At 45.7% G+C, this 27,318-nt stretch overlaps 1 protein-coding gene across 1 annotated transcript in view; it reads left to right on the top strand.

Annotated features, from left to right (window-relative positions):
* MYOM2 (myomesin 2) overlaps positions 1-27,318 on the top strand; it is a 171,200-nt gene that overhangs the window by 122,568 nt on the left and 21,314 nt on the right. The window contains exons 19-29 of the mRNA XM_058442662.1: positions 2,249-2,375; positions 4,073-4,251; positions 5,859-5,973; positions 8,901-9,057; positions 9,150-9,256; positions 11,429-11,473; positions 12,036-12,172; positions 18,589-18,733; positions 18,845-18,904; positions 21,426-21,493; positions 27,141-27,254. Coding sequence (XP_058298645.1) covers positions 2,249-2,375; positions 4,073-4,251; positions 5,859-5,973; positions 8,901-9,057; positions 9,150-9,256; positions 11,429-11,473; positions 12,036-12,172; positions 18,589-18,733; positions 18,845-18,904; positions 21,426-21,493; positions 27,141-27,254 — 1,254 coding nt within the window. The remainder of the gene's footprint in view (positions 1-2,248; positions 2,376-4,072; positions 4,252-5,858; positions 5,974-8,900; positions 9,058-9,149; positions 9,257-11,428; positions 11,474-12,035; positions 12,173-18,588; positions 18,734-18,844; positions 18,905-21,425; positions 21,494-27,140; positions 27,255-27,318) is intronic.

Below are 27,318 nucleotides of genomic sequence, written 5' to 3'. Positions count from 1 at the left end.
GGGAGCTAAAAAGATCCTGGGAGTCATCTTCTTTTTCTTTCTGAGAAGCAGTGAAGAAGGGAGCTCAGTGATGGAGTGGGTCTGACAGTGAGTCCATGACCTCTGGTGTGACCAGCATCTGGTCCCAGTACCGGTGGTAACCATGTCCCTTGTTCCAGGCTCTGAGGCCTTGAGGGCAGGGACAGGGTCTCATGCGTGTGCCTGAGGGGAGAGTCTCACTGAATGTCTGTTCAGGAAGAGTGACGTTGGCTCTCTGCTTGTCACCCACCACTTCCCTGAGACGTTCTTGCATTTCAAGCCCCCCAGAGAGTCCCTTGCCGCAGTGCCGCTGGTACTCAGGTGCAGATAGTGGCAAGGACATCAACTCGGAGCTCAGAGATCTGGGGTCAGATGCAGACACACCCTTGGCAGCCATTGTCCTGTTTCCCTGTCCGGCCCTTGACCCCTCATCTGAGCATGGATGAATGACCCTCATCTCACACTGCAGCTCCCGTCCCACCCTGGGGAGCCACAGACCCCAGGGGAGTCACTTAAACACCAAGAGGAGGGCTTTCTTTTTTGGAGGGGGTCAGGCCTTAGAAGATCTAATCTTTGTCGTCTGGAAAATTCTGACTTATAAATCTCTCTCTTTATAAATATTTTATATACATATGATGATACATAGGCAACTTTCCAGTTTGCTGTGACATTATTGATATTTTGCCCACTTTCAACCTCTCTTCTGACCCCTTACAATGTCTCAATGTTCTCAACTTAAAAATTATTTTATTTTTAATTGACAAATAATAATTGTACGTATAGATGGGGTACAATGTGATATTTTAATATATGTTTACATTATGGAATAATTAAATCAAGCTAATTAACATCTCCATTGCCTCCCAGTACTTATAATTTTTTGTGGTGAGAACATTTAAAATCTATTTATTTGTATATTTATTTATTTTTTGAGACAGAGTCTCACTCTGTCACGCAGGCTGGAGTGCAGTGGGGCAATCTTGGCTCACTGCAACCTTCACCTCCCAGGTTCAAGCAATTCTCCTGCCTTAGCCTCCCGAGTAGCTGGGATTACAGGCGCCGACCACCACACCCGGCTAATTTTTGTATTATTTTAGTAGAGACGGGGTTTCACCATGTTGCCCTGGTTGATCTGGAACTCCTGACCTCAGGTGATCTGCCCACCTCGGCCTCCCAAAGTGCGGGGATTACAGGCGTGAGTCACTGTGTCCGGCCTAAAATCTATTTAAAAATTTTTTTTGAAATACGTCTACAGCACATTATTATGGGCTAAATCATCACCATGCTGTGTAGGAAGCGCCAGAACTCGCCCCTCCTGTTCCTGCTGGAACTTTGTCCCTCTGTCCAGCGCCTCCCCGACCCGGCACCCACCCTTCAGCTCCCTGTCTTCGTGAGTGCTACTGTTTCAGATTCCACATCTGAGCGAGATCACAGTGTCTATCCTTCTGTCCGTGGGTCATCTCGCGCAGCACAACAGTTCTTTACTCGGTCCGAGATTCCTGAGAAAAGTACCTGCTTACTTTCTGAATGCTTCACAGCTAGTCCAGTGAGGAGGATGAAGGCCGTCACCACGGGCTGAAGCCGTTTCTGCTCAGATATCTTACTTTGGAAGCTACTTTTTGAGACAGTGTTTACCCAGATAGCGTTTTTGTCCCACTAGCCCTGCAGAGTCGAGGCTCGTCGTGTTGGCCAAAGGCCTCCCTGGTGCTTTGTCCCCCAGCCAGGCAGCATCCCCGAGGGCCCTGTGGGTGGCCCTGGACTGCAGCACCCCAGGGACCTGGGCAGCCTGGGGCTCTTGTCCTGCAGAGTCCGAGTATGGGGGACGTGGTGGGCTCTGTCTCCAGGGTGACCCCCCTTGGGTCCAGGGCAGGGCCCGCTCAGGGGACAGTACGTGGCCTGAGTGCCTCTTTCCTCCAGGCCTCTGCCCTTGAGTTGGCCCTGGGTGACCGTCGCCTCTCTGGGCCTCAGTTTCCTTACCTGCCGCTGGGGTATCACCTGTCCCCCACCCCCACAGGAGCCTTTGGGGATTGAGTGAAGGACACGTAAGGTTTCACACAGCTGCAGCTCGTCGGGCACATCGAGGGCCTTCCTGAAATATTTGGTCCAATTTCCCGACAACGTTCCTTCCTCTCATATTTTATTTCACAAGCCAGTTATAACAGCTCCTCCCCCTCAGTGGGCTGTAATGCATCCTTTATCTCATGTATTAATTTAAACAAAATCTGAACAGGTGGACGGCTTGACGGAAGGCTCACTCTACGAGTTCAAAATCGCTGCCGTCAACCTTGCCGGCATCGGGGAGCCCTCGGATCCCAGTGAGCACTTCAAGTGTGAGGCCTGGACCATGCCGGAGCCCGGTGAGTCACTGCCCCCAGGACACCCGCCTTCTAGCGCACAGGCTGGCTGGGAAGGGGCCTCTGTGGCTGCGGCTCAGGCCTCACCAGCCTTCACAGCGTGTCTGTTCCACTGACAGCCGCAGCCCTAGAGCCACCATGCACCAGGCGCTGTGCAGGGCTGTGAATCAGGCAGACCCAGCATCTAGTTTGGGCTGTGCGTGGTCCAGAGGCCAGTGATGAGGGCAGAGTAGGAGGCCCTGAGGGTGAGGTGGGAGGGAGCACAGGAAGACCCAGACTGTGGGGAGAGGGACAGCTCCCTATGCATCCCCTGACCTATGACGTGGATTTGGCCCAGGTCACCTACCCCAAAGGAGCAGGCAGAGAGAGTCACAGGTGGAGGGGAAGTTGGGAGCCCGGGCCCCAGCTAGGAGGCACGACAGGGTTCTCATTCATGGGTTAGCTTCTGCTGTCCTCTCAGGCCATCTGGTGACCTTGGGCCTTCCAGTTCTAAAAGGCACAATTGTTGCAGATCTGCATTTATTTAGCTCGCACTCTACTGGTTTTTTTATTTTGACATGAGGTCTCTCTATGTTGCCCAGGCTGGTCTTGAACTCCTGGGCTCAAGCCATCTTCCTGCCTCAGCCTCATGAGTAGCTGGGACCACAGGTTCATGTCACCATGCCCTGCTAACATTTTCTCTCTGTTTTCACAAGTTCTCACGTAGCAGATGTTGATTTCTTTGTCTCTAACCTATCAGGAATCAAATGCAGTGGATAATATGCTCATACTTTGACTAAGTAAATCCTGAAAGTTGAAGCTGAAAAAGTTCAAAGTTCAGAGTGTTTTCCAATGTTATGGCCAGAGTATACTGCCTTTTTCCTTTCAATCAGTGTCTTTTGACTTAGCAAATCAGCTGCTAAGAATCCAGATGAATAAGTCAATTAGAAAATTCCTTCCTTCCTTCTTTCCTTCCTTCCTTCCTTCCTTCCTTCCTTCCTTCCTGCCCGCCCGCCTTCTTTCCTGCCTTCCTACCTTTCTTGTTTTAATGAAATTAAATTTTGGACCTTAGAAAACCAACAGAAGAAAAAGTCATTCTATTTTCCCGAGCCATTTTTGAGGGTTGATAGGAGACGGCCTCTCAAGGCTCAAGGCCGCAGTGAGACTGGCTGAGGATGGGGCGGGGCTGCCTCTCGGTTCCCTGCACCACTTGGTGCTTGCCTGGATCTGGGCCCCTGCACCACATGCCCTCAGAGTTGCCGTGGGTGTTCGTAGAGGACAGGGCTGCAGCGATGTGCTTCCGGCCAGGTGGGCAGGCTCCCTGAGTGACTGTGACTGCCAGGTGTCCAGCCCTGTGGAGGGTAACTTGAGAACCTGTCCTTTTCTGCACACCGTTCCTCTCTGTGATAGCATCTGCTGGTCCTGAGAATGCAGTGTGGACTTCAGAATGATTCTGCGTAGATCCACAATGGCCCCGATGCCCACAGAGGAGGCGGCAGGAGCATTAGGCTGCGCCCTCCTCCCCAACCCCCAGCATCACACTGAGCACCCTCCTTACCCCGCTCTCCGAGAGAGGCGGATAAACATCAGATGGGGAACAGATACGGATGGTCCTGGTGAGGGGTGTCCCAGAGGAGCAGTGGGTCCCTGGGGCTGGGTCGGGCAGTGGGTGTGCTGGACTGGCTATGCGCGCAGAAGCAAGGTGGCATCTGACTTCGCAGGTCCTGCCTACGACTTGACGTTCTGTGAGGTCAGGGACACGTCCTTGGTCATGCTGTGGAAGGCCCCCGTGTACTCCGGCAGCAGCCCTGTTTCTGGATATTTTGTGGACTTTAGGGAGGAGGATGCTGGAGAGTGGATCACTGTCAATCAGACAACAACGGCCAACCGTTATTTAAAGGTAAGTCTTGGCCGGCTGTGGTGGCTCATGCCTGTAATCCCAGAACTTTGGGAGGTAGAGGCGGGCCAATCACTTGAGGTCAGGAGTTCGAAACCATCCTGGCCAACATGGAGAAGCCCTGTCTCTACTAAAAATACAAAAAATTAGCCGGGCATGGCACCGTGGCAGGCACCTGTAATCCCAGCTACTCGGGAAGCTGAGGCAGGAGAATCGCTTGTACCCGGGAGGCAGAGTTTGCAGTGAGCTGAGATTGAGCCACTGCACTCCAGCCTGGGTGACAGAGCGAGACGCTGTCTCAAAAACAAAACACAAAAAACAAAATAAAACAAATTAACAACAAAAAAATAAAGGTAAGTCTTTCGTCTTGGCCTTTCCCTCTGTGTGAAAGTGCTGTTGATCTCTGCGCAAGCCAGCACCGAGCCCCAAGGTGAACCTGTTCAAATGACTGGGGCGTGGCTGCTGAGGATGCAGCCGCCATGCACATCATGGGGCCCAGCAGATGGCAGAACAGTGCTTTGAGGACGCAGCGCCCTCCTTCCATTCAGACCAACATGCTGTTCGCTCCTGGGGAACTGCGCAGACACGCCTGTTTTCTTGCACATGGCGTCTAATAGCTGTTAATTGTCTGTTCACGGGCTATGTCTGTGTGCTTTCCACAGGGATGGTGCATATTGTATTATGTCCTTCCACTTCATGCCCTGCGTTTAATTTACTTAATTCATGTGATCGCTGAAGTCCATTTGATAAACACCACACACAGATATACACACGGTTTTCATACATGGAGCAAACCTATAACGTGTCACTTCCTCCAGCCTTTCTTTCTCCAAATGTTTCTATTTTTAGCACTTGCGGTTCCTCAGTGACTGGGTCAGGTGTAAGGACTGAGCCCCAGGAGGCCTACATGCTCCAGCTGAGTTGCCAACTGCCTTAACCCAGAGGCTTTCTTCTCTACGTGCTGGGCCCTGTGGTGGGGCGGGCCTGCGTCCTTCCCTAAAGCACAGCCTCGTCTGGGTCCGGCACCTGAGCACAGGCCGAGAGAGCCTTGTACAGGTGACACCTTCCGGAAACCCTTTGATGACAGGAAACAGCCAGTTTCTTTAGAATGAGTCAGCTTCTAAGAATCAGCTACATAAATCGACTGGAAGCTTAGTAAATGTATATTGATGTTTATCCAAGCAGGTTTTAATAGGAATAACTCATGTATATATAAGTAGAGATGGATTTAATTTTGTTGCCCCAATGATGATTTTACACAGTTAAATATCACACTTAAAATAGTATTTGGTTCCATAGAATTACATTAAATATAAACACCAGATTATAAACTAGTCAGTATGATTTTACTTCTGCTTTAAGATATACAGAGATAAAAAAATGAAAGAGGCTCTATCAGATTGGTAGCGAATGCGTTTATTCCTCCAAAGTCACATTCTGCACCACTGTGAATCTCCTCTTCCCTCCTTTTCTAGCTCATTAAGTATCGTTTTCCCAACTGGAAAAATAAGCCATTTTTGAAAAGGCCCTATTCACAATAAAATGTGAAAAACTCCAAAGTCAACTTTATTTTACCCCCACACATCTGGTGTTTCCTCTGTTGTTTCAAGGTCTCTAACCTGCAGCAAGGTAAGACTTATGTCTTCAGGGTCCGGGCAGTCAATGCAAACGGCGTGGGGAAGCCCTCAGACACGTCGGAGCCTGTGCTGGTAGAGGCGAGACCAGGTAAGGCTTATAACAAAAACTACAGAACAGCAATGATTTGGGGGGAGAGTGTGCATGTATTACGTATGTATGGATGGGGGTGTGTGGATAAATGAGTGGGAGAGTGTACATGTATTATGTGTGTATGTGTGGATGGGCCTGTAGATAAATGAATGGGAGAGTGTGCATGTGTTACATGTGCATGTATGTATGGGTATGTGGATAAATGTATGGGAGAGTGTGCATGGATTATGTGTTTATGCATGGGTGTCGGAATAAATGAGTGGGAGGGTGTGCATGTATTATGTGTGGATGTGTGGATGGGTGTATGGATAAATGAGTGAGAGTGTGCATGTATTATGTGTATATGTGTATGTATGTATAGGTGTATGGATAAATGAGTGGGAGAGTGTGCATGTGTTATGTGTATATGTGTATGTATGTATAGGTATATGGATAAATGAGTGGGAGAGTGTGCATGTGTTATGTGTATATGTGTATGTATGGATGGGTGTATGGATAAATGAGTGAGAGAGTGTGCATGTGTTATGTGTATATGTGTATGTATGGATGGGTGTATGGATAAATGAGTGGGAGAGTGTACATCTGTTATGTGTGCATGTATGGATGGGTGTACGGATAAATGAATGGATGTCTTGTCCTTATTTTAAAAAGATTTGGATGGCAAATGAAGTATGCACTTAAATCTCTGCCTGTGCACTAAGGGCCCTGGATGAGAAGGAGAGCACTTTGGGTCATCTTCATGGTTGGCAGGGCTTGCTCTTGGAATGGTCAAGCCATGGGCACGAAGAGGGAGTTTTTTAAATATTACTGCTCGATTTTTATCAGAAAATTTTAAAGCTGTTGGTAATTTTCTTGGTTTCAATGAATAAAACTTCCCTGGAGTCAACCTTAAAAGGGCAAATACTTCTAAAGGCAGGACACACACTCATAGGATACACAGGCTGTTTTGTGTTGCTGTAACAGAACACTGAGGCTGGGTAATTTGTTTTTAAAAGTTTATTGGGGCATGGGCTTGGTGGCTCACGCCTGTAATCCCAGCACTTTGGGAAGCCGAGGTGGGTGGATCACGAGGTCAGGAGATCGAGACCATCCTGGCTAACACGGTGAAACCCCGTCTCTACTAAAAAATACAAAAAGAATTAGCTGGTCATCGTGGTGGGCGCCTGTGGTCCCAACTACTCGGGAGGCTGAGGCAGGAGAATGGGGTGAACCTGGGAGGCGGAGGTTGCAGTGAGCCGAGATCGCGCCACTGCACTCTAGCCTGGGCGACGGAGCGAGACTCCATTTAAAAAAGAAAAAGAAAAAAACAGTTTATTTGGCTCATGATTCTGGAGGCGGGAAGTCTAAGAAGCACAGTGCCGGGATCTGCTATGGTGGCTCCGGTGGCTCCGGTGAGGGCCTCCTGCTGCCCCACAACATGGTAGAGAACTGGGTGTGTGCGGAAACGGACCCAGCACGGGAGGCAGCCTTGCTTTATAACATTGACTCTCACTGGAGCTAGTCCATTCCAGTTTAACCAACCAGCAGCCGTGGTTATTAGCAAGAATCTACCCAGTCTTTCCGGAAAGACATGAGTCTATCTTAACAACCTCATCACCTCTTTTAAAAAGATTTTTCATTATTCTATTTTTTATAGAGACAGGATCTCACTATGTTGCCCAGGCTGGTCTTGAACTCCTGAGCTCAAGCGATCCTCTGACCTCAGCCTCCCAAAGTGCTGGGACTACAGGCATGAGCGCTGCCCCCAGTCATTAATCACCTCTTAAAGGCCCCACCTCCCAACACCATTGCACTGGCTTTTACGTTTCCACATGAGTTTTGAGGGGATCAACCACATCCAAACCACAGCCACAGAGTGTGACCTGAGTGTTAGGAAGCAGCGTAGCCTCAGACCGTAAAGATGCTGATGGCTTTCTGCGGTGGCCTCTTCATCTCATCCTGCCACCTGACTTCCCTTACCTCTGTGCCTCTGTGTCTTCTTCATAACCTAAGAGCATTGACACTTCATGGGCTCAGTTCCACTCACCAGCAGAGGCTGAGATGTGTCTCGTCTAATTCCTAATTCCTAAGAGATAGATTCTGCCTTGCACATGGCCAGATGTTCACCTGGGTAAAAAAGTAGCAAATAAACCACAAACAACCCCTACTCCCAAGCAAGACAAGGCAAAAAGCACCATGGAGAAGGCAGAGCTGTGTGAAGGGGGAGCTCCGTGGAGAGCACATGGCTGCTGGGCTTCCCCTGGGGGTCAGAGGAGGAGATTCCAGAGAGAAAAGGATCTTCAGGGCCCGGAGAGGCAGCCCTGAGAGGTTTTCTGCAGTTGTATGGAATGCAGAGAAGGAAGTGGGCAGAAATGTGATAAATGAAAAAAAATAGCAACAACAAAACAACCAAGCCCCTCCAGGTCCTCCCTAAAGTGTTTTCTCTCTCATGATTCTCTGATCAGTCCTGGGTCATTAAATTTAACTGATGATTTGGTGTAAGATGAAGTCTCTGTTTTGGCTACCCCCTTGGTATTAGTCCGTTCTCACACTGCTATGAAGAAATACCTGAGACTGGGTGACTTATAAAGAAAAGAGGTTTAATTGGCTCACAGTTCCTCATGGCTGGGGAGGCCTCAGGAAACTTACAGTCATGGCAGAAGGCATGTCTTTACAGGATGGCAGGACAGAGTGAGTGTCAGCAGGGGAAATGACAGGTGCTTCTAAAACCATCAGATCTCATGAGACTCAGTCACTATCATGAGGACAGCATGGGAGAAACCACCCCCGTGATCCAATCACCTCACTCCCTCGACACTTGGGGATTACGTTTCAAGATGAGATCTGGGTGTGGACACAGAGCCAAACCCTATCACCCTCTCCCAAAAGAGAGTTGAAAGAACACAGTGTCCCTAAGCCGCTCACCTCATGCTCTTCTTATGCAGGCACCAAGGAAATCAGTGCCGGTGTCGATGAACAAGGCAACATCTACCTGGGCTTCGACTGCCAGGAAATGACAGATGCGTCTCAGTTCACTTGGTGTAAATCCTACGAGGAGATTGCAGATGATGAGAGATTTAAAATCGAAACTGTGGGGGATCAGTAAGTCAGGCCTGCAAGTTGGATATTGGAAACGTTTAGAAGTTCCTACAAACAGAAATGATCGACATTCACCTACTCTTCTTCCTTTTTAGCTCCAAGCTGTACTTAAAGAATCCGGATAAGGAGGATTTAGGGACTTACTCTGTGTCTGTAAGTGATACAGACGGAGTGTCCTCCAGTTTTGTTCTGGACCCAGAAGGTAATATTTATATGGCAGAACCTTGCCTGTTTTGGTTTTATCACACTTTCAAAGATTGACACCAACATAGAAAAAGACTTACTTGCTTAGAAAAAAGATGTATGCTTGCAGGAGGCTGGCAGTGGGGGCTATGTATATAAGCCAAAACTTACTTTAGAAATTAAACAAACTCTAAAGTTTATACTGTTTCCACCAAGTAGTCTCTGGTCCTGATATATTGCTTGTATAGCCTTCAACTTGTACTTTTAAAGTTGCATCTTAGCCACATTTTAATAGTTTGGTATGCAGAGGGTAACAGATTAGCTAAGAAATCCATGAAATTAATGAGACATCTAAGGATGGAACAGTCTTCCCTTCCTTCCAATACTGAGAAATCTGGATGATCAAAGAAAAATTTTTTTATGCATGTAAAATAATTTTAACTGCCAAAGTGAAAACCTGCTGCTCCCTTACACATGGAAGACAGAAGAGAGAAGTGAGAAAAGTCTGTTTAGTAATGAAGGGGAAAAACAGTAATTTTCTTAGGTACGTTCACAGATCTGAGTTCACCAGGCACACAGTCTCAGGCAGGCAGGGCTGATTTTTTTTAACTGCCTGGCATCACATGTATTTGTGTGGCCCCTCATCTACCCCACCCACAGGACAGCGTCAGCCTTAGACATTTTTAAATGAAGGGGCCTTGATGCATCGTGAACTCGTAGGGCTGGATGGTATCCTCAGACCTCTGGGTTTCTTTGGGTCTTTAAGACATTTGAGTTTCCAAAAGTTTTCTATTAAAATGCTCTCCAGGGATGGCATAAATGATCTCCTGGGGGACCCTAAGGTTTACATGCAAATCCTTTAGTTATCAATCACTGTCCTGGTTGATATCATGCAGAGGCTATGATCTGAGAACATCTGACCCAGGATGGGTGCTGTGGGCTGGGCAGGTACCGACAGAGGGGTCAGCCAGAATCACACTCTCAGCTTTTGCAGTGTGCAGGTCTGGCTCAACGTTGGTCACATTTGGGAAAACTCATGCACATTTAACAAGACCCAGCCGGACAAATGAGGAGGCCACACCGTCTTGCCTTCCTGGGGTCCTCAGTTCAGAACTCACAGGCAGAGCGGGGAAGGACCTAAAATCCACTTGCATGCTGGTAAAGCAGCCTCTGCTGGCTCCGCCTTGAGGGTCTCGACACAGTTGTGTACCTTCACGACATCCTGAAGTAATTCTGAAAAGCTATGCATTCCTCTGCACCATTTCAAAGTTTCCATCTTAATTTTAACTATTTTAAATATTTGCAAAAGAAAAAATTCCACCTTCTCTTATTTTCTGTATAGACTTCAAATATATTTGAGGCAAAACTTTGCAGTTGAAGATTTAGCTCATTCCATGTATGGAAATTCCTACCAGAAGGTTGAACTGGGAAGGAGCCAGTACTCCCTGTGAAACCAGTTGCAAATGTGAATTTACATTTGGTTAGCAAAATCGAACTTCATTTTTCCATTTTGAATAGACACGCTCTTGAAGGCCTTGGAGGCCACCATCTTGTTTCTGATTCTAATTTTAAGAAGGAAGGAGAAAAAGTGAAGTGGCTTAGAGCCTCACATTTTCTTACCTTGCTCTTGGGACTTTCTCAGGAATGCAAAATGCAGTGTATTTGGTTTATTTATTTATATTTTTGTTTTCTTTCTTCCTTTTTTTTAAATTCATGGTAATACACTATAGTGACGAAATGAGCTGCATGTATATCTTTCTTTAATGAGATTGAGGAAGGAAATCTTGAGAGGGGAAGGAAAGTCACAGGCCACCAGCACGTTCTCAGCCAGTCCAGTGAATTTTAGGAAAGAGCTCACATTAAGTGCAAGGATCTGGAAAAGACTCCCTTTAACCTTTCGTCTTCCAAGTCTTCCTATATTCCAGGGATATACCTACCCCTGCCCCAATTCCTTTGTCCCCGTGACTGTGCCCTGCCTTGCCCTCAGCTGCCCCTGTACTAGGTGGGTTCTTTAAATGGTGAAGGTTAAACTTATCCTCTGTGTCCCTCAGACCTGTAGTTTAAATTCCTTTCGTGTCCTCCAATTAAATCCTGGGGGTTTGCAGTCTTGCTCCTGTGTAGCCTTGCTGTTGTCTACAGACTTCTCTATGTGCAGGTCCAGATGAACTGAAATACTTTTTCTTTGTTTTAGAGCTCGAGCGTTTGATGGCATTGAGCAATGAAATAAAGAACCCCAGTAAGTAAGCCTCCAGCCCTGCCCCTCTGCGTGCAGCCGCTGGCTGGAGGGCCGTGTTCATTAATGCATGAGTTCTTGGAGGAGCAGCTTTGGGGAAAGGATGGCCTCATTTCCTGATCCCAGCTTACGAGATTGAAACCTGTTGATTTAAAACAAATACTAGCTTATATTATAGCTTGTTGAAACTTGCATTGCGTACAGTGATTAGAATTTTGGGTTTAGTATCGCTGTTCCTAATCCAAGTGAGATCCAAGATTTCATTTCCTATCAAGTGAAATCTTCTGTTATTGAATTGCATTAAATATAGAAAGAATCCAGGCATCTTTACTTACCGAACACGTCCAGAAAGCTAACTGAGAACTCACGTGGCGTGACGCTTTAGAGGCAAGAACAGGCCAACTCAGGTTTTATTTTTTATTTTTGGCTTCCATAATCTAATACTTCAGGGTTTCACATTCTCAAAAATTTAATAACTAGGATTGATATTTCCCTACACTTTGCAGGTATTCTTCCTCACAAGGATTCATGCATTATTGACTTGTGATTTCTTTTCTTCCTGTAGCAATTCCTCTGAAATCGGAATTAGCTTATGAGATTTTTGATAAGGGGCGGGTTCGCTTCTGGCTGCAGGCTGAGCACTTATCACCAGATGCCAGCTACCGATTTATTATTAACGACAGAGAAGTCTCTGACAGCGAGGTGAGTTCCTGTGTGAGTGATCTCTGGCTTTGCAGGGAGCCCACTTTTGTTGTGGTAGGTCAGTTACTGAATATCAACACTCTCTGTCTGTTTCCATCCCTTTTTGAGACTTAAAGATTGGGGTGTGGAAGGTTGACAAGATGAATGGAGATGGTTGATTCTTATAATGTTCAAAGGTTTGGTCTGGGTTACAGGAGACATCAGGAGTCTTTAAAATCTGAGCCTGCTGGAATTAAAAATGACTTTGAGCTTGTTTTTGTGAAAAGGTTCTGGTCAGGTGCGGGAAAATATCCTTGATGAATCAGTTCACTTATTCTTGACAATGGTTTTGAAGGTATCTATTTTTTGCTCTATTGTGAGAGAGGCCTCCCTGCATTCTCCCCCCACCGACAGCTTCCCATGGAAGGCATCCCTGGGGAATAAGTTTCTGTGGCTTCTCTACCTCTTTGGGCAGCAATCTCAGTGTGTCAGACTGATCTGACAGCGTGGCTGTCAAAAGCGATGTTCTGGCCAGGCACGGTGGCTCTCACCTGTAATCTCGGTACTTTGGGAGGCCAAGATAGGGGGATTGCTTGATCCCAGGAGTTCAAGACCAGCCTGGGCAACATAAGGAGATCCCATCTCTACAAAAACTTAAGAAATTAGTTGGGCATGATAGTGCTCGCCTGTAGTCCCAGTTACTTAACAGGCTGATGTGGGAGGATCACTGGAGCCTGGGAGGTCCGAGCTGCAGTGAGTTATGATTGAACTACTGCACTGTAGCCTGGGAGACAGCAAGGCTCTGTCTCAAAAAAACAACAACAAAAAAGGCACATGCTCTGTCACGGTCCAGACACCGCGTCGGTTCTGCTTTCGATTGCATAAAATGAATCTTAACAATTTTGACAGGTACTCCTTATTTGTCTGGAGAATATTTGAGAAGCCAATGGTTGTGTTTCGATAAATTTCTTCTTTTCTAATTACAGCACGCCAGGGACCCGGTTAAAGGACAGCCCTATTTCATGGGGACTCGATTGTTCAGTGGTGGCGTGGGGCTCTCTCAGTGCCCCCATCTTTACTGCTTCTGCCTTTTTCCCTTAATGCGCAGTGTAGAGTGTGGGTGGCAACCTTAGCTGTCTACTAAGTCCTCAGTGTTGATTGGTTTGTTCATTACACAGGTTTTAGGGGAACCGTGGGATGCAGGAGCCTCTCATGCTCCCGGGCAGCCCACCTACCATATTTCTAAGCTGGACCCCTCATTGCAGTCCAGCCTTTGTGTCTGATGGGCATTTAGCAGGACTCAGTTAGATGAATGTTGATCAGACAGAAGTCTTGCGTGGTAAGGATCATAGAATTTTCTCCTGCAGTCAGTCTTTCCCGTGAGAATCATGACACACTTTAAGACTCACTCCTACATGGGAGAGTCGGCTAGAAAGTAGAAAACATCTAGCTTTTTTTGGGCTGCAAAAAAGCCAGTGGTGTAACTGTTGCCTATGGGAGACTTACTGTCTGATCCAGATAATTGGAGAAATCTTCTTTGAGCAGAGACCACGCTATGATATGAAATGGAATTTAGGGGAATTGCACTTTATTTGCGGGATATCTTTTGATGAACATTTCCTGCCTGCTGTATAGAGCTTGTCGTCAGGATGGGTGCCCTGGCCTCATGGCTAATCTTTTGGAATATGGCTGTACTATTTCACTTCTTTAATTAGCAATCCACAGGTGACTTTTACATTTGAAGATTGATGCTATTTTGTGGAAGCCATATAAAAGCCTGTATTTATGGCACTCGTAAAATCATTCAACTTCATCTTGCCGCATAATGGCATTAACAAGAAGCCTAATTATTTTCTAAAACCTGCCCAGACATTGCAACACAGCAGCTAAGAAAATGGAAAAAGCTGCTATATTGCTAAGAATCTACTCAGTGAGAATCATACCTTTTTCTTACTCAGAGCCAGTGAGAGTAAGTTCCTATCATTCATTCTCTACTCATAGATGTTTGAAGTGAGGATAATGTCATACAAATAAGGACAGTGCATTTATCCAGTCAACCTGAAGTTTACTCTTAATGTTCGGAAGTAAATACTCCACATTGTAAACAAACCTGAGGTCCACGGGACGGTGTATCCACTGGAATCTCAGGTCCCTCTCCTGCTCATGGCACCTCCAAGAGTGACATCAGTCTCCAGGGATGGGGACAAAGTTGTTGTGCTTCCTACAGTTGAGCCATTTCTTAAAATAATCTCCCTCCCTCAAAAACAGTCTGAGGTCATGCCTTCTCATTCATTTGTCTCTTTCTATCATTGTAGATGTACCAATTTCCTGTGCCAGTTTTCTGTTTAGAAAAAGTCTCAGTGATCTTACACAAGTATACATTGTGTGATCTACATCTCTGATACAATATTGGAATTTCTAATTGTGAAGGTGATTTTTGTGTTTATCAGAAATCAAAACCTGGGGTAGGAGTGGAGCAGACTTTATTCACACGTAAACCCTGAAAGTCAGAGTCGATGAAACAAAAATTGCAGCATCCCAGGGAGTTGTTGGGAGCTTGGGGGGTCCTCTTCATTTCCCAGTGGACGGCAGCTCCTACCCTGTACATCACCTGTTGAATAACTACTTGGCCGGTGCACCAGCAGGGACAGAACAGTCAGATGTGAAGCTGCCCTTACAGACACTGTCATGGAGTCAGAGAAATACACCTTCAATTAGAGGAGGACAGAGAAGAAAGATAGAACCCAGGTTATATTAAAACAGTACAGTGAACACTCTCAGAATTCAGAGAAGGCAGAGAGTTGAAGAGGCTGAAGTAGTCAGGAAGGATTTCAAGGGTAGAGGGTTATTGAAATGGGTGTTAAGGAGGTAGAAATCGGGGGTCAGGGGGGTGGGGGTCGGGGACGGGAGGGAGGGAATGAGACATTCCAAGCTGCTCAAGTGCACAGAGAGTGGGGAATGATCAGGGAATAGCGACACAGGGAAGTGGAGGGGTGGGCTCAACAGAGGGGGCCGTTTGCCTAAGTGATCTTAGGAAATGTTGTTGGGGAATAGGAACGGGGTCGGAAGATACAGACTTTGAATGTCAGGCAGGAGAACTTAGAAACCATGCTGAAGAAAATGAACACAGAGACAGAAACTGAACCAAGTCGCTAGTTTGCTAATATTCATCTTCTAAAGTCTCTCCGGTGGCACTGGCATTTGCAATATCAAAACACAAATGTAAACTCAGAAAGAAGAACATTGTGAAAATAAATGCACGTGATTTATCAGAAGAAGGCTGCTGATTTTCTGGCTAAACTTACGTTGTCACCTGCAGATAGAAATTCTCTGTAGTATTGCTGCTAAGGCAAGGGCTGTAAGAGGAGTGTGGTTCCAAGGGCTGACGGGGTCTCCTCCTGCTACGCCTGCCTCGTTTGCTGAGCACCACAGGATATTAGTTTTTTGTTTTGCTCATGTGTCTCCAAGAGCCTCCCCGGGTCTTGGGTAAGATCATTATTCAGGCTGGAAAGCCTTTGCCTCAATTCCAGCTGAGATTGATCCGAAAGGTAGATGAAGAGCTGCAGAAAATATTGATAGCAGCTGAGACTGCCGTATTGCTAACTCTGGGCATGAGGAAGCCGAGGCTGGGCGTCCACACTCCTGTGATTCTACGGTGGCATGGCTGGGGCAAGTCCCGCGTTGGACGTTGGGTGCCCTCGACGCCGTCCTTCCCTGCATTACTGCTGCATTTAGGGCAAGTCACACACTGGGATGTGGTCCTTCTACCGTCAAGACCCTGCTGAATGTCAGACACTGTATCATCCAGGTGGAGTCCAACGCAATCCACTAGCAGCCATAAAACCTTTCATTATCTGTTAGCAGATCCCAAACGCTGAGGGAGCAGAGGTGTGGGAAAGGTGAGCCAGGAGCAGGCGAAGACCTTGGGAGGCCTCTACCCCAGATGCTGCCTGGGGTGGGGCTTCTGTGCCCAGGGCGTGGCTGCACCAGGGCAGGGAGGCCAAAGAGGGTGATGCAGGGGGTTAGCTGTTGAAGGAAGGGAGGTGACAGGTGCAGTCAGGGACGGAGGAAGGACCGGCTGGGACAGGTTCATAGTTTCAGCCGATGACTGATCTGGAGGGGAAGCTCTCAGCTGGTAAGAAGGCTTCCCAGGTCTGCACTAGGAAGGATGCGCCAGTCCTCACCATGTCCGCAGACTCTCACCTAGGAGCATAATTATCTTCCAAAATTGCTCAGTGTCACTTAGTAGTGTCAGAGACCACAGCCACCCCAACGCCACAGATGGCAGGGTGAGCTAAGCCCCCTCCAGCTGACTTTCTCATCAGAACCTTGACGGACGTGTGTTTGGTGTTTCTCACTGCCAGGCATGATGCTGGGCACGGTGTGAGGCTGCAGGGATGAGTAAGGCCATGCCTGCTCTCAGGGGCTCATTGTCTAGCGAGACACACAGACGGCATGAGGACATGTGGGCTGGGGAGGGTGCGCCCGAGGGCAGGGTCCTGCTGGGGGAGGGCAGGCAGAGCTGTGGAAACCCCAGAAAACACCAAAGCTCACCCCGGGGCATCAGGGAAGGCTCCCTTGGAGCCAGTTACAAGGGCTGCATTTGGGTGAGGTTGCCAGGACAAGGGTGGGCAGAAGCTGCACTGTTGCAGAGAGGCCTGCAAGCTCAGAACTGTGGGGCATGGCCCTCAGGGAACTCCAAGGCATGAAATGTATCCCTGCAGTCATCCCCAAAGCAGCAGAGAGGCAGGTAGTCCAGGCTTCTGTGGACTGTTCCTGTGATACAGTGTAAGCTAGAAATGATGAAGTGGTGCAATGTCATGTTCTCAGAGCAACCAGCAGCCTCCCGATCTTTCTCCCATCTTAGCAACAAGACAGCTGCACTGCAGGCAGGAAGGGGGAATTGTGTGGGCAAATGTTTGTAGTTTGGTTGTACACATTATATATGGCAAAATTTCTTTTTTCTCCCTTTTTCTGAGACAGAGTCTCACTCTGTTGCCCAGGCTGGAGTGCAGTGATGTGATCTCCGGTCACTGTAACCTCTGCCTCCCAAGTTCAAGCGATTCTCATGCCTCAGCCTTCCTAGTAGCTGGGATTACAGGCGTGCACCACCATGCCTGGCTAATTCTTGTATTTTTAGTAGAGATTGGGTTTCACCATGTTGGCCAAGCTGGTCTCGAACTCCCGAACTCAGGTGATCTGCCCACCTTGGCCTCCCAAAGTGCTGGGATTACAGGTGTGAGCCACCGCACCCAGCCTGACAAAATTTCTTTTTTCTTTTTATTTTTTTGAGACAGGGTCTTTCTCTGTTGCCCAAGCGATCCTCCTGCCTCAGCCTTCTCTGTAGCTGGGACCACAGGGATGTGACAAATTTATTACTGCTACACAGGAAAACTGGTTTTTAGAATTACAAAGAAGAGATGGTCTAATATATTAAGAACATATTTTGGCAAAGACCAATACCATATGAAATTGGTTTGAAACAGGTCTAAAAATTACACAGGCTGATTGATGTTTTGAAAGGTTTCATTAGAATTAGAGTTACTTAAGTGAAAAAGTGAAATTTAAGTACTAATATTAATTTAGAATAATTTTAATAATTATCAAGAAGTACAAAAAAGTAAAAATATCAAGCCCCCAAATAAGGGAACCAGCAAAGAAACAAAAAACAAAACATAAAAAGAGAAATAAGCATTAATAAAGGTAGGGGAAAATGGTTTTAGTAAAGTTAAAAAGTTAATAAATAAACATCACAAAATCAGAGGGAAACAAAACATCAAATTTGCTCAATTCATCTGTGTGTTAGAGAAACACTTGTTCTTTGACTTGTAGGATTACCTAAATAAAACATTCGTATGTATCTGTGCATGTACTGTAGAATAAAATGAAACATTTTAAAAAACAAAAGTGATCAAAAAAGTCAACACCTGTTGGAGGTCCGTTTATCCTTTCCTCACATGAAGCTCCTGGACCCCGATGGACCACAGCAGGCTGGGGCTTGTGGGTGCTGTGTCCCAGGAGCTGAAGATGACAGTGGCTGTGGAGATTGCCTGTTGTTGCTATCCATGTGGGATTTTGTCATCAGCTGGCGATTCTTATAATTCATATCAATTGCATATCATTTTATTTTCTCCTGTGAATTTTATCTGCTTCACGTCAGTAACTCATTCTTGGGTAGGTGTGGAGTCTCTGCCTAGAGGGTCCCTCTTTTGGACTCTCAGATCTCCTCACATAGCCAGGCTTTGTCACTGAGTGACAGCTCATACCCACTGTTTGATCCTTGTTCACCCAGAGGTTTCCTTGATAAAATTTCATTTTGGTTTCTTCCTGTCATAATCCCTTAAGATCTCATGGCTGATGCAATTGTTAAATGTTGCGAGGGAAAACCAGCAGAGATTTCCTTGTGTAATTCTCCATTTCCCTTGTTTTGCTTGCAGATACACAGAATTAAATGTGACAAAGCTACTGGCATTATTGAGATGGTGATGGATCGATTTAGTATTGAAAATGAGGGGACCTACACTGTGCAGATTCATGATGGGAAAGCCAAAAGTCAGTCTTCTCTAGTTCTTATTGGAGATGGTATGCTGTATTGAATATTTCCGCATGTCCATAGAAGATAATTCAAATGAAATTCTTTTGACTGGAGAGAAGCAAACGTTTCATATATATATTTTTAAATATTGAATTTAGCATTCAAGACTGTGCTGGAAGAGGCTGAGTTTCAAAGGAAAGAATTTCTCAGGAAACAAGGTGAGTCACTGACCAGCTGCCCTGCCCCCAGCATAAAGCAAGACTTACGATTGGAGTATTTATCAGAAGCAGATCTTACATGATCCCAAGCGACCCTAAAGGCTGTTTTAAATGATTAAGAGGTTAGGCCAGGCCAGGCCTGGTGGCTCACGCTTGTAATCCCAGGACTTTGGGAGGCCGACGTGGGAGGATCACCAGAGCCCAGGAGTTCAAAACCACCCTGAGCAACATAGGGAGACCCTGTCTGAAAAAAAAAAAAAAAAAAAAATCAAAAGAAGCTGGGCATGTTGGTGCATGCCTGTAGTCCTAGCTTGATCCCATGGTTGAAGGTGGAATGAGCTATGATAGCGCCACTGCACCTCAGCCAGGGCGACAGGTGAGACCCTGTCTCAAAAAAAAAAAAAAAAAAAGTCCACTGCCATTTTTTAGCACTAGAAGTGTGTATACTTTTCTGTTCTTTGTCCTTTACATGTATTTTGCTTGCATTTCAAAAAAAGCTTCTACATTTAAAAGCCCCAGACTCGTCTGTTTAATGTTCACATTTCCTGTTATTGTCTTAAGGCAAAGAACCCATCAATCTAACCAGGCTCTGTGGCCGACTTGCTGACTAACTCCTCTGTTCTATACACTGCTGGGAGGCTGTTCTTCTGAAACACTTATTTCTTTTAGGCTCCCCTTTGCATAAAACACTTCAATAGCCCCATAAAGCATGCACCAGATAAATGCAGGCTTTCCACAATCTGCACCCACCGCCTAACCAGATCTTATTTCCCACCATGGGGACAACTTCCTGGATGGGCTGGACCGATTTCTTCACCTTGCCCCTTTCCTGGCACCCATGCCTGTCTCTGTGGTCTTGTCTCTCCTGAGGTCTTTCCAATCCCAAGTCCAAAGTGGGTCTTCCCGTCTCCCTGTGGCCTTCTCTGCTGCAGGGTCCCGGGCTGTTCCTTTTGCAGGCTCTGAGCCTTTGTGAGGGGCTAGATGTTACCCTGCACTCAGAGGACAGGCCAGCTCTTCCATCATTTGTCGAATTTCTAACGTTTCTTATGGGGCTGAGCACCTCGTAGATGCGTGGGGCTTACCAACTGCATAGGAAAGGAACCTGCTTTATAGCCGGGGAGTGAAGAGGAAAGCGTGCCTCTAGCTTTAATGTCCAGACGGACTCCAGCAATTTTAATGAAAAGAATAAAGAATGGGGGCTTCATGGCTTTGAAATGTAGAGAAGGCAGTAGAGGCTATTCCTATCACCAGGAAGTTGTTCATTCTACTTAAGATTGTGGGAGCTTTTAAACTTTCTAACTACAAACAATATATTTTAAATAGATTGCTTCTACAAATACATGTTAACTAGATACAAAGGAAAATGGATACATTTTAGATTCTCAAACATTCCCCAAGGGTTTATTCAAATAATTTTTTTTTTTTTTTGACATGGAGTCTTGCTCTGTTGCCCAGGCGGGAGTGCAGTGGTGCCATCTCAGCTCACAGCAAACTCCGCCTCCCAGGTTCACACCATTCTCCTGCCTCAGCCTCCCGAGTAGCTGGGACTACAGGCGCCTGCCACCACGCCCGGCTAATTTTTTTTGTATTTTTAGTAGAGACGGGGTTTCACCGTGTTAGCTAGGATGGTCTCGATCTCCTGACCTCGTGATCCACCTGCCTCGGCCTCCCAAAGTGCTGGGATTACTGGGGTGAGCCACCACGCCTGGCCTCAAAAAAACATTTTTATATATGGGATTTCTATACTTCTTGAGAAAAATTAGAACATCAAGTATGAAACATAAAATCAAAACATTTTTATTATTTTTCATTGTTTTTATTTCTAATAGTCACAAATATTTTACTTATTTCTACATTATGAATATTTTTTGGCGAACTTTGTAGGATGTATTTATGTATATGAAAGAAGTGAACACATACTTTCCAAATCTGCTTTGTATTTTTGCATTGAATGGCAAGAGGGTATTAGTGTATGACTTATTCCTACATGTATTTTAAATAAAAATGATTTACATTTTTTAAAAACATATAAAAATCTTTGATTTTGAATGCTATCTAAAGAAAATGTGTTTTACAAAATTGCTAGGTCAAACTGTCGTTTCTTCATCTCATGTCTATTCTCTTATTTAAAGGTATTATTTACCATGTTGTCGAATGTTTAGTTAGACATATACTTTGAGAAACAAAATATAATTATTTCGATAGCCTCCTTTCTGTAGAGCAGTAGATATGTCAGTAAGAAGGAGCCATCACACGTACGCTCGTACCAGAAAGCACAGATTCCAGTGGAGAATCATTGTTAACACGTGTCAACATCCCAGGCCTGAAAACTATCTCAGTTTCATTCTGCACAGCTATTGTCTTCTGCTAAAAATGCATTGCATAAATATATACAATACATTCTTATGTATTATATATACACACCGTGCATATATATGTAGGTATATATATATAATAGCTATTTATTTATTTGTTTACTTTTTCCTTTTTTAAACGTTGTTTTCCCTTTTTTCCTCCTTAGGCCCTCATTTTGCTGAGTACTTGCACTGGGATGTCACCGAAGAATGTGAAGTTCGACTTGTTTGTAAGGTGAGAAACCCGGTTCTAACAGGGAAACAATAAATCTCATTCTGGTTCCTATCAGAGAGGCCTTTCAGGGAGCAGCTGTGGCCAGATCTGTGATGCTGGTGAGGAAACGTGTGGTGTCTGCGTAGCTGCAGATGGACGGAGTGGCTTTTGGGTCCTGTGGACTTTTTAGTACTTGGACTTCAGTGCTCATATTTTCTTTTTCATTAAAAGATTACAGTGTAGTGGGATGCAATGGAAGTTTGGATTATAAAATCTTCACTTAAACGATTATTAAGTGAGTTTATGAGAAAATGTGCCCTGGCGAAATACATCTGGAAGTGCTGCTCATACGAGTTCATCAGGAAAGAAAAGGCATGATTTGGAGACAAGATGCTTCTTTCAGTTTCATTTAACAATGTAGTAATGAAATATGTTTTATTACTAAATACGAAAATCTGTTTTTTAAGCAGCAAACCTTCAATTTAATAACTGCCTACTATTTGACTGTCTCAGGATGAGCGGATGGGGGGAAAAGATCAATAATGCACTATTTTTACCCCCAAACTAGTTTCTTATTATCTACTGGATAAGAGAGAAAAGTAAACAGATAGTTTCAATAAAGAAATGATTCCTGGCCGGGCGCGGTGGCTCACGCTTGTAATGCCAGCACTTTGGGAGGCCGAGGCGGGCGGATCACGAGGTCAGGAGATCGAGACCACAGTGAAACCCCATCTCTACTAAAAATACAAAAAATTAGCCGGGCGTGGTGGCGGGCGCCTGTAGTCCCAGCTACTTGGAGAGGCTGAGGCAGGAGAATGGTGTGAACCCAGGAGGTGGAGCTTGCAGTGAGCCGAGATTGAGCCACTGCACTCCAGCCTGGGCGACAGAGCAAGACCCTGTCTCAAAAAAAAAAAAAAAAAAAAAAAAAAAAAAAAAAAAAAAAAAAAAAAAGAAAAGAAATGATTCCTGAGCTGCGTGTGCCAAGGGGACTAAGAATTATGCAGGCCCATGTGTGAGAAAAGATGGTTCTAGGAAAATCCAGCAGCAGGAAGGGACAGAGAAGCTGAACTGTGCACTTAAAAACAATAAAAAACCCAAGGCTGGTGGGCAAATGGGGCATTCCCCTGCAGGACCCAGAGGCTGGCCATGGTCTGAGAGGGCGCAGAACACCTGAGGGCTGTTAGTGCAGTGACACGGGCTGCTTGTTGACAAGGAAGGCTGGAGGTGGCGGGGCTGGAGGACATTGCTTCAGTAGGCTGCTGAGAGATGGTAACTCCAACAGGGCGGTTTCCTATGCACAGAGAGAAGGAGATTTAGGATACACATCCAGCAGTTAAAAGCAGCAGGGGGTGGTAAGTAGCTGGGTGTGGGCAGAGGGAAGTGTATTGGAGGACCGAGTGGGTGTGATATTACTTGAGATCAGCGCTGTATGGGGGAGGGCCAAGTTTTAGGGTTTTGAGAATACCTTCAATTTCACAAAGATTTAGTTATATCCGTGGAACGGGCAATAAGGCACAACCAGCTCACAACAGGACATGTGAACCTGGCAGCAATGGGAAAGTCAACTGGAGCACCTGGCTTCATGAGATATCGTGTGTGGATTCATGAGGTATCAGGAATGCTTGGCTGTGGACGTGACACAAGTGGGTCAAGCTGCCAAAGGACAGCCTTTAGAGACAGGAACATCACGAACAATTGGGGCATTCTGGAAAATTCAGATTGTCAGAGGAGAAGAGGAGAGCAGCTCCGGGATTATTAAGCAGAAACCCTCAGAGAGTTCAGAGGGAAAGCAAGTAACTTGGTGGCCGCTAGCAAGGAGGGACTTCGGAGTGGAGCGCTGCGTGGCCGGGTGAGGAGGGGCGGCTGGAGGCAGCACAGGCTGGGTGCTGGGCTTTCCAACCCCGCTCCGTGGCAAGGCGGGGTCTCTATGTGGTGGGCTGAGGAGATGGGACACAAGGGGAGATACAAGCAGGAGCCCGCTGCCCTCTGAGGTGCTCAGCTGACAGTGAGGGAGACAGAGGGGAGTCAGGGCGGCTTTGTCTTTCTTTCTGGATGGAGATACTCAATCCTATTTATAGGCAGAGGGGTCCGTGGAAGAGGAGTCACAGGTGAAGGAAGGGGAGAGCATGGGGACGCAGGAGGGGCAGTGCTGGCCTGGAGGGAGATGAGACCAGAAGGTCAGCACAGCCATGCCAGCGGCTGCTTGGCCCCCAGGGCAGCTCCCTGTGAAGGACAATGAGGAGGCAGGAGTGATGCCAAAAACCAGGGCAGAGCAAGCGGCAGATCCATCAATGCAGCCCCGTTGGTTTCACGCTCTTTTCAGTGAAGGGTTGGAGGGTGTTGAAGATGAGGAAGGTAGCCCTCGGTGGGGGGCATGGCAGGAGTGGGCTGTGATTGCCCCTGGAGGAGGCACGACAGCAGCTCCTTATTAAGAATGGAAATCATTGTTGAGTGCACCAAAGTGAAGATAGCTCGTAGTGGCCCACATAGGGACGCTGGGGTTGATTTTTCCAGACGTGGCCAGTAACCTCATGTGAGTCAGGGGACAGACTCATGACTGGGGTCTTGGTGGGTGGATGTCACAAGAAGGGAAGGTGGAATAGGAGCTTTGGGTCTTGCTTAACTGTCATTACTCGGTCAACCAGCTGTCTAAGTTGAGCAGGAAAGTAAGGCCAGGTGGGATAAATGGAGAGGAGGCAGGGCTAAGCCTTGGTGATCTCCACTGGGCCACCTCGGTGGGGACGGTGGGGTGTGAGCTTGTTGATGCGCATAAATGTCAGGTGGGGACCTGCCATGAAGAGGAAGTGCGTGTCTGTGGAGCAGAGGTCTGCAGTGCACTCGGGAGTGGATCCGGGCACGGGGATTTGCAGGACGACGGGGCATGGGGGTTTGGAACTAGATGGGTGTTGAACACACCCTAGATAGGTGCAGGTTGCTCCTAGAAATTTGTGTGATGAAAGGAACCTTTCTTACTATTCTGACCATCCTCAGTATTGGTAATTAATTTGCATTTTGATTTCCTGTATATGTATGTATGTATATATATATATAAAAATATAATATATATTTTAATTGCCAATTTAATTGCTTACTGTCTCTTAATACTGTTTTCCCTTCCTCTCTTCTTGAAAGAAATTTTTCTATAATTGATAATATATAATATATATATTAGTGATAACTAGAGCTAAGGCTTTGATTCCATAGGTTCAATAACATGCTCAAGGTTGTGGTAAATTTATTATAGAAAAATACTTAGATTTATTTTTGGTAGTGAATTTCTTGCACTAGTGTGTTTAAAAGGAAGATTCAGAAATGAAAACATTTCTAAAAGAAGAGAAGAAGGTTACTTGCAAGGAAGCTGCAAGGGAGGTGGTCTTCAGAAGTCTTGCTCAACAATGAAAAGCATGATGGATATTTAAAGGGAAGAATCCCGCCAGGTGACTGATGACAGCCTGTTTATGTAGTCCATTTATGCTGGAAAAACAGCTTTCTCAAATTATTTACCCTACACAGAAAGGTGTGTTTCTTCCAAATTTTAGACATCAGCACTGCAAAAGTCAGTTCCTTAAGGAGTCAGCAACTCAAAGCCCAGAGCAAGTCAGAGTGACTTGGTTATGGTGTCGGTTTATTCTTTTTGTTGTTGTTGTTGTTGTTGTTGTTGTTGTTGTTCTGACCGTGCCATACAAGGTGTGTGTGCACTCCCAAGGCCAGTGGCGAGACCCCCGAGTTCTGCTTTCCGTGGGCTCTGATATCATCTTAGTGGGAGAGAACCGTCTATAAATATTTACAATTATTTTAGGTTCCCTGACTAAAGTGATTCATAAATCTTTAAACACAGATACTGGGAAAATTAATATTACTTGAGATTTGAGGGTTTTTTGTGCAATTTAATACATTTGATTTACATACTTGTGCCCCTGTCAAGCCTGTGATTCTGTGCACCATTTTGTCTACAGGGTTTTTCATTTAATAATGTGGTGCAGATGGTTATCTTAAAAATTATTAACGTGAAAAAATGGTTGGAGAAAAAATTATGCAAGGATACATTCACATTATAGCTTCAGAGAAAACCATTTCTAAAAGTTTAAGACACAGAGAAACCACCATCATAAACATAAGAAAATCTGTTAAACATTTCTTACACAGCAGAAGTGGAGAATTAGCGCTGACTCTTAGGAAGTCAGGCATGGGCCATATGTAGCCTAAGAGGTGATGTAATCATCTTTCCTAGACATTCATGTACAGTTTAGGTGCCATATTTTAAAGAGTTTATGGTATAGAGAAGTTGAGGGAGTGCAGAGAAGAAACAAATGAGTTATTTTGGGGAATTAGAACCGCCTCCCCCACTGATAGGACAAATACATTAATTACAGATATTTATTTTAGAAAACTGAAACCCCGTCTCTACTAAAAATACAAAAAATTAGAGGCTGAGGCAGGAGAATGGCGTGAACCTGGGAGGCGGAGCTTGCAGTGAGCCGAGATTGTGCCACTGCACTCCAGCCCGGGCGACAGAGCGAGACTCCGTCTCAAAAAAAAAAAAAAAAAAAAAAAAAGAAAACAGAAATTGAAGGTCATTGGAAAGGCATTTATTGGAAAGGACTAGCAATGTAAAATTTCTTTGAAGAAGAGAGGAAGAGAAAACAGTATTGACTTAAGAGACAGTAAGCAATTAGATTGGCATTGAAAATAGACAACAAAAAAAATTTTGAAATGTTAAAGGGAATCGTCTGCTAGAGTCGTGGAGCCCCAGCCACAGTCCATTCTAAGATTTGTTATCAAGGAGTGGTTCTGACTTTAGAAGGAAGACCCTTCTTTGCAGCTCAGTGGGATACCTTCCATCTATGTATTCCACAAACATGGATGGGACAACCTCTGTGTGCCAGGCAGGCAGCCATGCACTTGGGGACAAGTGTTAGTGAAACAGACGAAACCCCTGCTTCACAGAGATTCGGTCCCAGTGATGCCAAGAACAATGCCATTTCCCATTGTGGATGTGGAAATTCTAAGCTGTGTTGCACTGTTACCCTAGCAGAGCTGATGACACTGTTGAATCATTTTCAGTCTTTTGTCATCAACATCACTCTTCTTGAATCCACATGGGATGTGAACGTCGAATTGTCAGACTCGTATAATACCACGGGATTCATACATTCTGCCATGCTGAATCAGAATTCTTCCTCGTCCCTCAGACCAACGCCAGAGCATGTGAATTGGAATGCTCATTTATCTTCAGAGTTCCGCAAAGCTTAGTTTCTAGCCAGTGATTGAATTGTGAGGAATTTCAGTATAGGGAAAGTCCTCACCTCTAGTGGGCATTTTTGTGTTAAGGTGTCATTTTCTTTGTGTCCCTGTACCTGAAATGTGATGCTGTTAAAAGAGCAGCTGCCAAGCAGCTTTATAGACATTTTAGAATATTCTATATTATTTAGAAATCCCCAGATATATTGCTTAAGACTTGTCTTTGTTAATGACATTTCATATAGACCAAAAGATCTTTACGCTGTCTAATTTCATGGACTAGAATGAAGAGAATCATTTGTCCTTCTGTGAGCAACTGTGAGCACTGGGCGGGTGGGGGGGCCTGTGATTTAAAATTCTAATAGACTTTCTTTTTCTCATGAGTCAGAATGATTTACATACTAAACTTAAGATTTCTACCTCATAGGTTGCAAACACCAAGAAAGAAACCGCTTTCAAGTGGCTCAAGGATGACGTTCTGTATGAAACGAAGACATTGCCTGACTTGGAGAGGGGAATCTGTGAGCTGCTCATCCCAAAGGTATCAGGCATTGAGTAACACAAGACGAAAGCAAAACAAAAACGGCACTTTCAAATAACTCCTA

Source organism: Hylobates moloch, unplaced genomic scaffold (genome assembly GCF_009828535.3).
Source record: "Hylobates moloch isolate HMO894 unplaced genomic scaffold, HMol_V3 SCAFFOLD_8, whole genome shotgun sequence".
In the NCBI taxonomy this organism is placed as follows: domain Eukaryota; kingdom Metazoa; phylum Chordata; class Mammalia; order Primates; family Hylobatidae; genus Hylobates; species Hylobates moloch.
The sequence above is the reverse complement of the archived record's forward strand: the minus strand, read 5'-3'. Positions and strand labels throughout refer to the sequence as shown.